Source organism: Carettochelys insculpta, chromosome 2, assembly GCF_033958435.1.
Source record: "Carettochelys insculpta isolate YL-2023 chromosome 2, ASM3395843v1, whole genome shotgun sequence".
In the NCBI taxonomy this organism is placed as follows: Eukaryota; Metazoa; Chordata; order Testudines; family Carettochelyidae; genus Carettochelys; species Carettochelys insculpta.
In genome coordinates this window covers 270,847,779-270,860,499 of record NC_134138.1, presented here as the reverse complement: position 1 = coordinate 270,860,499, position 12,721 = coordinate 270,847,779, and the positions used below count along the sequence as shown (strand labels likewise).

Sequence of the window (12,721 nt, the reverse complement as noted above, 5' to 3'; positions counted from 1 at the left end):
CAAGCCGCTCCCTTAAAGGGTCCCTCCCAGACACAGTTGCACTAAACAACACAAGATCCACAGAGCCGACAACTGGTTGCAGACCTTGTGCATGCAGCATGGATCCCCAGCTGCCGCAGCAGCAGCCAGAAGCCCTGGGCTAAGGGCTGCTGCCCACGGTGACCATAGAGCCCCGCAGGGGCTGGAGAGAGAGCATCTCTCAACCCCCCAGCTGATGGCCGCCATGGAGGACCCGGCAATTTCGACGTTGCGGGACGCGGATCGTCTACACGGTCCCTACTTCGACGTTGAACGTCGAAGTAGGGCGCTATTCCGATCCCCTCATGAGGTTAGCGACTTCGATGTCTCGCCGCCTAACATCGAAGTTAACTTCGAAATAGCGCCCGACGCGTGTAGCCGTGACGGGCGCTATTTCGAATTTAGTGCCGCTACTTCGAAGTAGCGTGCACGTGTAGACACAGCTCTAGATAGCTGCCTAGTTTTACAATGGGCTGCATAAAAAGTACTAGCAAAGTCAGTACAAATTAAATTTCATACAGTGGCCTGTTTATATTACTCTGTATGCTATACACTGGAATGTAAGTATTTTATATTCCCACTGATTTATAATTATATGGCAAACGTAAACCTCTTTTCCAGTAATAATTTGCTGTGACACCGTTGTATTTTTATGTCTGATTTTGTAAGCAAATATTTTTCAGGTGAAGTGAAACTTGAGGGTATGTAAGACAAAGCAGACTCCTGTAAAGAGTAGAGAAATTTTGCAATGTTGGGAGCCACACCTATAGACAATGCCTTGTAGAAATGTGTGCATTTCCCTTATTTTTTATATCTCTTGTTCAGCTGTCTGTATTCAGTCCTCATCCAGTTCATCCTCAGCTCAGTCTTCTACAAGGGATCCCTTTTGACCTGATGCCATCTTCATAAAGTCACAGAGGGGAATCCCAGCCCACCTGAAGTCATTAGAAAAATTCCAATTAACTTCGTGGGGGGTTAAGATTTTACCCATAGATTGTGAAGCCAGAAGCAATTACTTGACGGGCCTCTGGAATCTCCATTCCAATGCATCTGATGATGTGGGTCTTTGCCCAGGAAAGTTTATGCTCCATAAAATCTGTTAGTCTATAAGGTGCCACAGGACTTCTTGTTGTTTTTGTGAACACAATCACTGTGATCATCTTGTCTGACCTCTGGCATTAGACAGGCCATATGGTTCTGGTTGAACTCCCCATATATTTTAGGAGGACCCTGATTCAGGAAAAGTGAGAGCATGTTAAAGAGGAAGAGTGTTAAAGACACTCTCAAAACTAAGCGGGTGCTCATGTGAGATCTAGGCAGTTCTGAAAGCACTGTTCTTCCAAGAAGCTCCTGTATCATATTTTTTTCTCCGAGCAACTGAATGTTTTAAAAAGGAGACAAAGTGCATGAGTAAATTTCAAGCATCATGTGGGTTGTGCAAAACTGAGGCCCTATTTTCTGTCCCACCAAGTACAATGACATTCCTATCCTAGAAGCATTTTCAAAACAATGTTATGTTGATCTGGGTGTTTCAGTCAAAGAGGAAGTTGAAATGGGAGATGGAGTTCCAAATCAAATCATTGTGGGTACCTATTCATTGTGGGCCTTATCGTAGGCATCATCAGTCTGGGAAATAGGGCAGCAGATGTCGACAGGAAAGTTCACCTGGGGAAAATATACAGTAAGATGTTTACTGTTTACTCCTCCAAGAAGGCTGACAGCATATTAAGATGAATTAGGAGGAGCATTGCAAGCACATCTAGAGAAGTGGTTGTTCCCTTCTATTCGGCACTGGTGAGGCCACATCTGGAATATTGTGTCCAGTTTTGGGCCCCCTGGTATAAAAAGGATGTGGATGTGTTGGAGCAAGTTCAGCAGAGGCAACAAAAATGATTAAGGGGCTGGAGCACATGACCTATGAGGAGAGGCTGAGGGATTTGAGCTTATTTAGTTTACCAAAGAGACCACTCAGAGGTGATTCAATAGCAGACTTCAGCTTCCTCTAGGGGGAACTCTAAAGGGGGTGGAGAGAAACTGTTCTCAGTGGTGACAGATGGCAGAACAAAGACCAATGGTCTGAAGTTACAGAAGGAGTGGAGTAGGTTAGATATTCAGAAAAACTACTTCACCAGGAGGGTGGCGAAGCACTGGAATGCGTTGCCTAGAGAGGTCGCGAATTCTCCATCCCTGAAGGTTTTTAAGTCCTGACTTGACAAGGTCCTGGCTGGGATGACTTAGCTGAGGTTAGTCCTGCTTGAAGCAGGGGGCTGGACTAGATGACCTCCTCAGGTCCCTTCCAGGCCTGTGATTCTGTGAACCTATGATGGGCTCAACTGATGCTCAGTCCCTTCAGAAGGAGGGTCAGGACAAATCATGGTTAACAATACTGCTGTACAGAAAGGAGGGCCCTGGCCTGCAGAGTGAACAATGGCCCCAGAGATATAACTGCAACGTATGGATTGAGTCTTACTGCAATAAGTTCTGTTCAGTGTCCTGAGAGGTGCTTGAGCACTCCCTTCCTAAGTGCAACACATGTGCATCACTAACCCAAGCTACTACCTGAAGTTACGGTTAACTGTTGTCCTTCTGCCTCCAAGTCCCCAGCCATCCTATTGGCTGGCATCCAGTATTAAGTCTTGTCTTAACTGAAGTTTCAGCCTGTACTTCTGAAGGTCAGTCCCTTTGAAATTAAAAAAGAGGAAAGTACCTAGACTTGTTGCTGCCTGAACTCAAACATGCCCAGGATGGCTCCTGGAGACCCAGCTGAGTTAAATGAACTTCTACACACAAAAACAAAGAGGAGTCTGATGGCACCTTAAAGACTAACACATTTATTGGGGTGTAAAATTTAGGAGGCTGTGGCTCACTTTGTCGCATACATGAAGTGGAAACTGCAGTTTGGCAGGGATTTGTGTGGAGACGGGAGTGTTACATCTATATAAAACAGACTAATTTAATCAGGGTGGATGTAGCCCATTTGCAGCAGTTGGTTAGAAGGTCAGACTACTTAAAGGGGAAAATTACTTATTGGAATGATCTAGCAATTCCCAGCCCCTATTCAGATCCATTCTGGTGGTTTCAAGTTTCCATATGCATTCCAGCTCAGCAATTTCATGCTGCAGGTTGTTTTTAAAGGGTTGTTTTTTTCCCCTCAACTATGGCAATTTTCAAGTCTGTTACTGTGTGTGTCCAGGGGAGTTAAAGTCCTCTCCTACAGCTTTTTGTATGTTTCTATTCATGATGTCTGATTCCTGTCCACACTGTTAAACATCTAAGCTGCGTCTACACGTGCATGCTACTTCGAAGTAGCGGCACCAACTTCGAAATAGCGCCCGTCGCGTCTACACGCGTCGGGCGCTATTTCGAAGTTAACTTCGACGTTAGGCGGCGAGATGTCGAAGTCGCTAACCTCATGAGGAGATAGGAATAGCGCCCTACTTCGACGTTCAACGTCGAAGTAGGGACCGTGTAGACGATCCGCGTCCCGCAACGTCGAAATTGCTGGGTCCTCCATGGCGGCCATCAGCTGGGGGGTTGAGAGATGCTCTCTCTCCAGCCCCTGCGGGGCTCTATGGTCACCGTGGGCAGCAGCCCTTAGCCCAGGGCTTCTGGCTGCTTCTGCGGCAGCTGGGAATCTATGCTGCAGGCACAGGGTCTGCAACCAGTTGTCAGCTCTGTGTATCTTGTGTTGTTTAGTGCAACTGTGTCTGGGAGGGGCCCTTTAAGGGAGCGGCTGGCTGTTGAGTCCGCCCTGTGACCCTGTCTGCAGCTGTGCCTGGCATCCCTATTTCGATGTGTGCTACTTTGACGTGTAGACGTTCCCTCGCTGCGCCTATTTCGATGTTGGGCTGAGCAACGTCGAAGTTGAACATCGACGTTGCTGGCCCTGGAGGACGTGTAGACGTTATTCATCGAAATAGCCTATTTCGATGTCGCAACATCGAAATAAGCTATTTCGATGTTGGCTGCACGTGTAGACGTAGCCCTAGACTCCTTGACAGGTTCATAAGGGGATTCACAACTGCCACTCTATCCCAGAGGCTCCACTGTCATTGGCTTTTATATGCAGCTTACTTATTTGTTTGGCACAACATATATCAGACCACAAAATTTGGCAAAGCCAATTTTGTGCAGAATAGAACCTCTTACACAGCCATAGACTGCAACTCTGAGACGTTTAAAGCACTGAGGTTTCAGACTGATACACAGGAACAGTTTTAAGTCTTTCAATCTCCTCTGTCTCCCTCCCTTTCCCCTAAACTTTTGGCAAGAAAATGACAATTTTTATTCAACTTCTACTATGCCTCCCCTCTAGAATCTCCAAGTGCCTCCTGGTAACAGCTGCTTTGCAGCATGAATAAAACATCTATTAAAAACATGTATTTCCAATACTTTATTACAAAGCTGCAAATTTGTACCAAATCACCAGACAAATTTCATATTACAACATATGAACCAATACTCCTGGGACAGAGAAATAGCTAGAGAACCTATTATGAACCAGGAAAAGATATTAAACAGTGTGGATAATATCCAAATATTGATTTCACTGCAAAGGGTCTCATGAAAATATTTTTGCAATCATTTATAGTCATTCTTGTGAAGAAAGGAGCTTGGGGGTTTTGAGGCATAAATGAATAGATGGCAATTCACAAGAAGGAATATCTACACCCCAGAAATTACTAGGAAAGGGAGCCTGGGGTGTGTGTAGGGGACAGGGAATACCACAACATTATGATATTACTGGAATGTGTAGGCACTGTGGGGAAATAAGTCTGGTTCAGAAATCTTACACTCAATCACTTTTTATCCTAGAGAAGTTGAAACGTCCATCACTATTATTATGTTCATAGAGCCATAGGGGGATCTGGTATGTTGCAAGAGGTAGACAAGTTGCAAATGTAATACGTTGGCTTTTAGTATCATGGAATACAAGAACTAGATGGGACCTCAAGAAGCCATCAAGCTCTGTCCTCTGTCCTCATGGCAAGACCAAGCACCATCTAGATCATCCCTGACACGTTTGTCTAATCTGCTCTTAAACATCTCCCATGATGGAGATTCCACAATCTCCCCCGACAATTTATTCTACTGCTTAACCACCCTGATGATTAGCAATTTTTCCCAGTGTTCATCTAAACCTCCCACGTTGCAATGTAAGCCCATTGCTTCTTGTCCTATCAGTGGGAGGCTAAGGAGAATAATTTTTCTTCCTTCTCCTTGTAACACCCTTTTAAATACTTGAAAGCTGTTATCATGTGGCCTCTTGGTCTTCTCTTTTTCAGACTAAACAAGCCCAGCTTTTTCAATTTTCCCTCATAAGTCGTATTTGCTAGACCTTTAAGCACTGTGTTGCCCTTCTCTGGACCTTCTCCAGTTTCTCTTTCCTGAGATGTGGTGCCCAGAACCAGACACAGTTCTCCAGTTGAGACCTAATCAGTGCAGAGTAGACGCAAAAATTACTTCTTATGTCTTGCTCACAACACTCCTGTTAATGCACCTCAGAATAATGGTTGCATTGAAGTATTTTTGCTTTTGAAGTGAAAGGCTCCATTTTCTGGTTCAAAAATTATTTTTCTTTTGAAGTTTTAGTTGCATAATAAACTTTTTTTTAAGTCAAAATTCAGTGAACCCCATCTGAAATTTTCTTCAGATTATTAGTTCATTAAAAAATGAGTTCTAACTTTTCACCCAGGTTGAGGCAGGAAAAAAATATCAAGATCTTGAAAAACCTCATGAGACTGGAAAACCATTTCCTGCCCAATTCTTCTCATAGGCTCTCTGGGGAAAGAGCTGTGTATAGTTTGCCTTAGCCAGCAGCAAACATTGTTAGCGCTCAATAAATAATAGTAAAGGAATAAGAAGAGCTTGGCTGCTCTATACCAGCTGAGTGATATGGTCTTTGCAATGTACCCTTCATTCTGAATCAGGAGAAAGCCTTTAATCATCCCTTCCATTAAGAAGCTGAAGACATGCCATGTAAACACAGACTGAAAAGATATCAAGTCAGACAGAGACCACAGAGCCAGGCTATGAGCATCAGTTCTCTTAAATATCCATGTGTATGTCTTCATTTATGGACTTGCCTTCTTTTTCAAGGCTGTCTAGTTCTAAGATTAATTGATTTGTTGATGCAGAGCTATAGAAATAGGTACATCCTCCACTTTGCTAGATAGCCTACAATGGTTTAAAATCAAATTTCTCTTTCTCTTTCCAAGCAGATGTTCTTTCTTCATTGACAATATGAAAAAGCTGGGGGGTGGCTCCTCTGCCAGTGTAGCTCAGTATAGTAGTTTTAACAACATAAATAGCTCTATGTTAATTTTCACTAAAGCTGCATCTACGCTGTGCTCCCTTTCCAGAAGGGGGATGCAAACGAGTGAGATGGAAAATGCAAATGAAGTGAGGATTTACATGTCTTGCACCTCATTTGTATACTCTCATGCAATTGCACTTCCGGAAGCAAAAACAGCTATGTAGATGGGATTCCTTCAGGAAAACAAATCTGATTTTCAAAGAAACCCTTCTTCCTGAAATGAATGCAGAAGGGTTCTTTTGGAAGCGGGGTCTACATGGCTATTGTTGCTTCTGGAAAAGTCTCTTCTGGAAGTGTGATCGCACAAGAATATGCAAATGAAGTATATGATATGTAAATTCATGCTTTGTTTGCATTTTTATCTCACTAATTTGCATTCCCCTTCTGGAAGGGGAGTGCTGTGTAGATTCAGCTTAATTAAAGAATTGGGTCCATATGTCCATCAAAATTAATAGGCGGCTTTTGTGGGCAGCCAGCAGAATAGTGTTCCTGACTCAGTATATGTCTTTAAAGTAGAGCTACCTCTGTTGATTAGCATCAGGTTTCCCCTAGTCCAGGGTGAGCAGCCAAACTGCAAAGTTCTACCACTGGAAAACAATGAGAACAATTAGCACTTGAGTGGCTTGGCCTGGGTCCACGCTGCAAAGTGTTGGATTACCAGTCCAAACAAAAGAGACTCCCAAGGTGTACGACCACCTCACCTTAGTCCAGGCGGATTTGGGTGTCTGCCAGACTTGGGTGAGAGGGTTATGGGTGTATGGGTAGGAGGGTGTTTAGGGGTGGCACCCAAGTAAAACCCAGAGGTTCAGTCTGCACTGAAGTCAGCCCTTCAGAGACCATCACAGTCTGGGCCCCAGGAATCTCTCAGAGGAAACCCACAATGAAATATGAATTTGGGCATTTTATAAAACATGTCAAAGACTTTCTGAAAATCCAAATACACTATATAGACTGAGTGACCCATATCCAGACACTTCTTGCCTCTCTCAAAGACTTCTAACAGATTGATGAGGAACAATTCCCCTTTACACAAGCTGTGTTGACCCTTCCCCAACAAACTGTGTTCATTCTATTTTTACTGTGGTTTTTACTGGTTTGCCCAATACTGAGGTTAAGCTCGTTGTCCTGTGCTCACCTGGCTCACCTCCGGAACCCTTTTTAAAAACCAGCCTGGTATTAGGTATTTTCCAGTCGTTTAGCACAGATGCTTGCTTCAACAATAAGTCATATGTGACAGTCACAGGGAGACAGCAGTTACTAGTTTGATTCTTGAGTTCCTTCAGAACTCCTGCATATATACTAGCTGGACTTGGCAATATTACTGTGTAATTTATCAGTCCCTGTGTCTACACAAGCCCCTTCCTTTCATGAGTGGGTTCAAAAGATGCTAATGAAGCGATGCCATGAATATGCAGCACCTCATTAGCATCACGGTAGCCGCAGCTATTTGAAAGTGCAGCTTTTCGAATCGTGCACTGCTTGTGCAGATGGGGACCTTCCGAAAGGACCCACCAGTTTTCGAAAGCCCCTTCTTCCTAACACCAGATAGGAAGAACGGGTTCTAAAAAACTGGGGGGGTTCTTTCAGAAGGTCCCCATCTCTATGGGCGGCGTGCGATTCGAAAAGCACGCTTTCAAATCGCCGCAGCTGCCATTATGCTAATGAGGCCCTGTCTATTCATGGGAGCACCTCATTAGCATCTTTCGAACCCGCTCATTAACATGCCCCTTCCGAAAGGCAGGGGTTCATGTGGACCCAGCCAGTTTTGTTCTAAAACCACTTCTCCTGAGATATCAATATCAATGTGGGACAGTACTTCAGATCTATCACCGAAAAAGAATAGCTCTGATGTGGGACTGTCCCCCACATTTTCTGCAGAGAAGACTGATGCAAAGAATTTATTTCACTTCTCTGCAATGTCTTTGTCTTCTTTGAGGCTATGTCTAGATTAGAGCGATTTGTTGACGGGAGTTTTTGTCAGAAGATATCTTCCAACAAAACTTCTGCTGACAGGTCACGGCCAGACTGCCAAGCAGATCACAAGAGGGATCCGCTCTGTTGACAGAGAGCGGCCGGACTGCCCAGCCGCTCTATCAGCAAAAGGGCCAACCAGAAGCACAGCAGGGAGGGTTGCCCACTATTCCAGAAGCCCTTTCTGTCGACAGAAGCCCCCCTGGAACGTCTAGACCAGCTTTTTATCGACAGAGGCATTCTTCCTCGTGGCAAGTGGGGTACAGTTGTCAACAAAAGGGCTGCGTTCAGTCGCCTTGCTGTTAACAGAACGTGCTTGGGAATCTGGACACTCCACGGGTTTTGCTGGCAAAACAGCTCCTTCTAGATTCCATCTCATGAACGTCCTCCTCTTTGCATAGTTCCCTTTTTAAAGTTAAATGTTAAATTAAAGTTAAATGTCCCCCTACAAGAGTGGTAAATTTAACGCATTATGGTTGCTATTACCAAGCGATTCAGCCATAGTTGCCTCTTGGACCAGATCCTGTGCTCCTTTCAGGACTAAATCAAGAACTGCCTCCCTCCTAGTGGGGTCCAGGACTTGCTGCACCAAGAAGCAGTCGTTAACGGTGTTTAGGAATTTTGTTTTGCGTCAAGGTCACTCAGTCAATATGTGGGTACTTGAAATCATCCATTATTATTGTGCTTTCTGCATGTCTGGCCTCTCTAATCTTTTTGGCTGCATCAACACTACAGCAATCTGTTGACAGAAGTTACTCTCGGAAGAGATCTTCTGACAAAACTTCTGTCGACAGATCATGTCTACACAAAGAAGCAGCTCAAAAGAGCAATCTGCTCTTTCAACAGAGAGCAGCCAGACTGCTCGGCCCTCTCTCAACAGGATGGCTGACCAGAAGCTCTGTAGACAAGGCTACCCGGTGAACCAGAAGCACTCTTTCTTGACAGAGGGCTTCCCAGGGTGCCTACGCTATAGTTTTGTCAACAGATTCTGCCTCGTACAGGCACGATGGAACTCTCCCAAGAAAACTGTTGCGTTCTGTGAACCGTTTCTTGACAGAACACATTTTAGGTGTAGACACTCCATGAGTTTTGTCGATAAAACCCCACTTTTGTTGACAAAATTTTATAATGTAGACCCAACTCTTGAATATTTCACAATCACGAGCAACATGGTGGTCAAGTGTTCAGTAGTATATTCCTAATGCTAGACTCCTTTTATTCAAATATGGAATTTCTACCCATAGACATTCTGTGTATCACAGGTTTTATGTATGTCCTGTCAGAGTGGTGTCTGTGCACCAAGGATAATAATCTCAAAAGAGCATATGTCTACACTGCACAGTAAGCCCAGGCTCTGATTCAAGTTTGAGACAGCTTCCATCCACATGCCAATCTATCAGCCAATCTGGACAAGTAGAAAATCCCTTTGTGACCACCTGTAGTGATCAGTTAGACCCTGGGTTTGTGAGCAAGAAGCACCTGGCCAAATACCAGGGAGAGAGTGAAAGAAAGAGAGAAGGAGAAAATTCAGTACCATCTCTAATCACCAGACCATCCCACTCAGTGCCCCATTTCCAGCTATGGCCCTCTCTAATGCTTTCGGATGACGTATTTTTGTTCTGTGCCTGCATAACACCTAACAAAACTGGGTCGCAGCCCATCACTGGGGTTTCTAGTGACCACAATAAAAATCGTTGTCAATGGGGAAGGAATCCACTGATGTCTGTAAAGCTGAACCAGTGTAAAACTTCTATACCTGAGATTGAAATGAGGAAACCTGGATTTTGTGCTGGCTGAAGACTTCCCAAAGAGGCTCACAATAAATGCTTTACATTTACATTGCTATTTGGGGAAGATTAGTTAGTGTTTAACGTTTTACTTTTCAGGTACATCCTGTAAAAGGTCACTGCAGGATTTTCCTCGGTGGCTTACTTTGAGTACAAATACTGCAGTGCTTCCAGTCACTAACATTCATGAAAATGAGTATCAGGCCTGATTTCTAGGTGTTTCCAAATCTGCATCAAGACCAGACACTACATGCCAGCAGAAACCAGGCTTATGAAGGGAAGAAGGAATATGCAGGATTAGAAAGTAGCTCTGTAGCTTCCCATTTGGATTCTCAACCAGTTTCTGGCATCTCATCTGGCTGGAATGGTTCTGTTTCTCGCAGATGGAGTGGGAGGGTTGGATCTCTAGGGCCTCTGGAGGAATTTATGGCCTCATAGTTGGATTGACAAACCTCTCTTCAGATGGCATCGGCTTCTGCTGTCTGAAAGTGACTGGACTACATGCATACTGATACTGGGGGAGAAATCCCAATCTCACTGAAGTCACTCATTGGCTTCATTGGGATGAGGTTCACTGTGTACGACTATTTATGTCTTTCCCTATTATATCTCATCTTCTAATTACAGTTTTAGCTCACTGATCTTTCCCTTGCCTTTTCCAGATAAATTTTGTGTTTCTGTTTAACATAGTTAGGATTTTAATGACGAAACTGAGAGCTTCAACCACTTCGGAGACAATGCAGTACAGGTAAGGTGACCAGTGCTTTTCCCAGTTGTTATAGGAAATGCTCTGACCTCCTCCGTGCAGTATGTACGCTGTAGGGTTTTATTAATTAGATACCTAAAATACTGCATAGTCTACCCCTGGCCCTGACATTGTGCTGCATTTGTATTTTAGGACTATACACCTGCAGTTGGCACCAGTGGGGCTGGCTGCCACTGCAGGCCTGGGACAAGATGTCAGAAGGGGCGGGGCCTAGGGCAGTCAGCCCTTAGCAATGCCTGGACTGCACCACTGCCCCCTCCTCAGAGCTGTGTGGAGCAGTGGCAACAGCCAGGGCTCTGGGTCCTTTTGAAATGCTGGGCCCAGGGGCAACTTTCCCCTCATCGGCAGGCCTGCTTGATGATCGTATCTCATTCGTTAGGCGTGCTTTGCTAGGGCACAATTTCATTTCTAAATTATTTTAAATGTGCATGCGTTCTTGCGCCCATTCCATTTACATGCCTGGGTAAGATCTTGGGCTTGTTTAGTTTGGAAAAGAGAAGATTGAGGGGTGACATGATAGCGGTTTTCAGGTATGTAAAAGGGTGTCATAAGGAGGAAGGAGAAAACTTGTTCTTTTTGGCCTCTGAGGATAGAACAAGAGGCAACGGGCTTAAACTGCAGCAAGGGAGGTTTAGGCTGGACATTAGGGAAAAGTTCCGAACTGTCAGGGCCATCAAACAGTGGAATAAATTGCCAAGGGAGGTTGTGGAATCTCCATCGCTGGAGATATTTAAGAAGAGGTTAGATAGATGTCTGTCAGGGATGGTTTAGATAGTACTTGATCCTGCCATGAGGGCAGGGGGCTGGACTCGATGGCCTCTCGAGGTCCCTTCCAGTCCTAGTGTTCTATGAAATACATGCCAGTGGGATTTACAGGCCGACAGATGTCCGCTGCTTCTGCTCCTAACCTGTTGACATGCTTCAGGGTACTGAGGTGGCTCTACTCTGCCTATGGAAAAACACCTATTCAGGAATTTGGCCCACTGTCAAAAATAATAAATATAGGGAGACAGACATCTTATAGAAATGGAAGGGACCTCGGGAGCTCATCGAGTCCAGTCCCCTGCCCTCTTGGCAGGACCAAGCACCATCCTTTTCACCATCATTTTCACTGACAATAGTTGCCTCAGTGTGATGTAAAATGTGACACATGAAGAAAGTTACTTTTTCCTCTGTCAGATATGATTGGGAGGACGGCATTTAAGTACCTGTTTCAAAAATATACTACAATGGCTGTACAAATGGCGTTTTACTGTAATCCACTGCCATGATGAGCAGAAGATTTATGGATCGCGGTTGATGAGTGTAGATGTGCACAGCCTGTACTAAATTGCCTCTGTGTGCCTGCCCACAATTTTGGAGGTACCACTATTTATTTGCCAAATAAATAGTTAATGTGCAGGCACAAATGTGGGTCCCTGAGCTTCATTCCTAAACTCCCAGTGAAGGCAGTAGGAAGTTGAAGGAAACAAGGAGTACAGAGCAGCCCATGTCCTAAAGTGTAAGATGATAAACAGCCAGTGGGTGCAACAAACAGTCAGGAGCACAAGGTACCGGTGTGACGAAACTGGCCAGCATGCCAGGCACCAGCACAATAGCTGTGCCTGTACGAGGGGGAAATCACTCACACAACCAGAAAAGAATCTCAAGGTGTTAGCTGCACTCAGGCTTCTTGCTAGTGCAGTGGAGAAAGGGGGTCCAGAGAGAGTCTGGAGAGAAAACACGGTAGAGGTAATGGATGTCTGTGGCTCACCCGTGGGTCACTGGAGAGCTGCACTGGGTCCAGACAGCAGTGTTGGGTGGCAGGATGAGCAGCATGAGCAGCAACCTTTCACCGGGCGCCTCTCCTGTGCTTGTTCCTGG

General features: G+C 44.9%; 1 protein-coding gene across 1 annotated transcript in view; it reads left to right on the top strand.

The window, feature by feature from the left end:
- Positions 1 to 12,721, top strand: part of CRHR2 (corticotropin releasing hormone receptor 2) — a 284,318-nt gene that overhangs the window by 232,323 nt on the left and 39,274 nt on the right. The window contains exon 10 of the mRNA XM_074986331.1: positions 10,755 to 10,840. Within this exon, the coding sequence (XP_074842432.1) occupies positions 10,755 to 10,840 (86 nt within the window). The remainder of the gene's footprint in view (positions 1 to 10,754; positions 10,841 to 12,721) is intronic.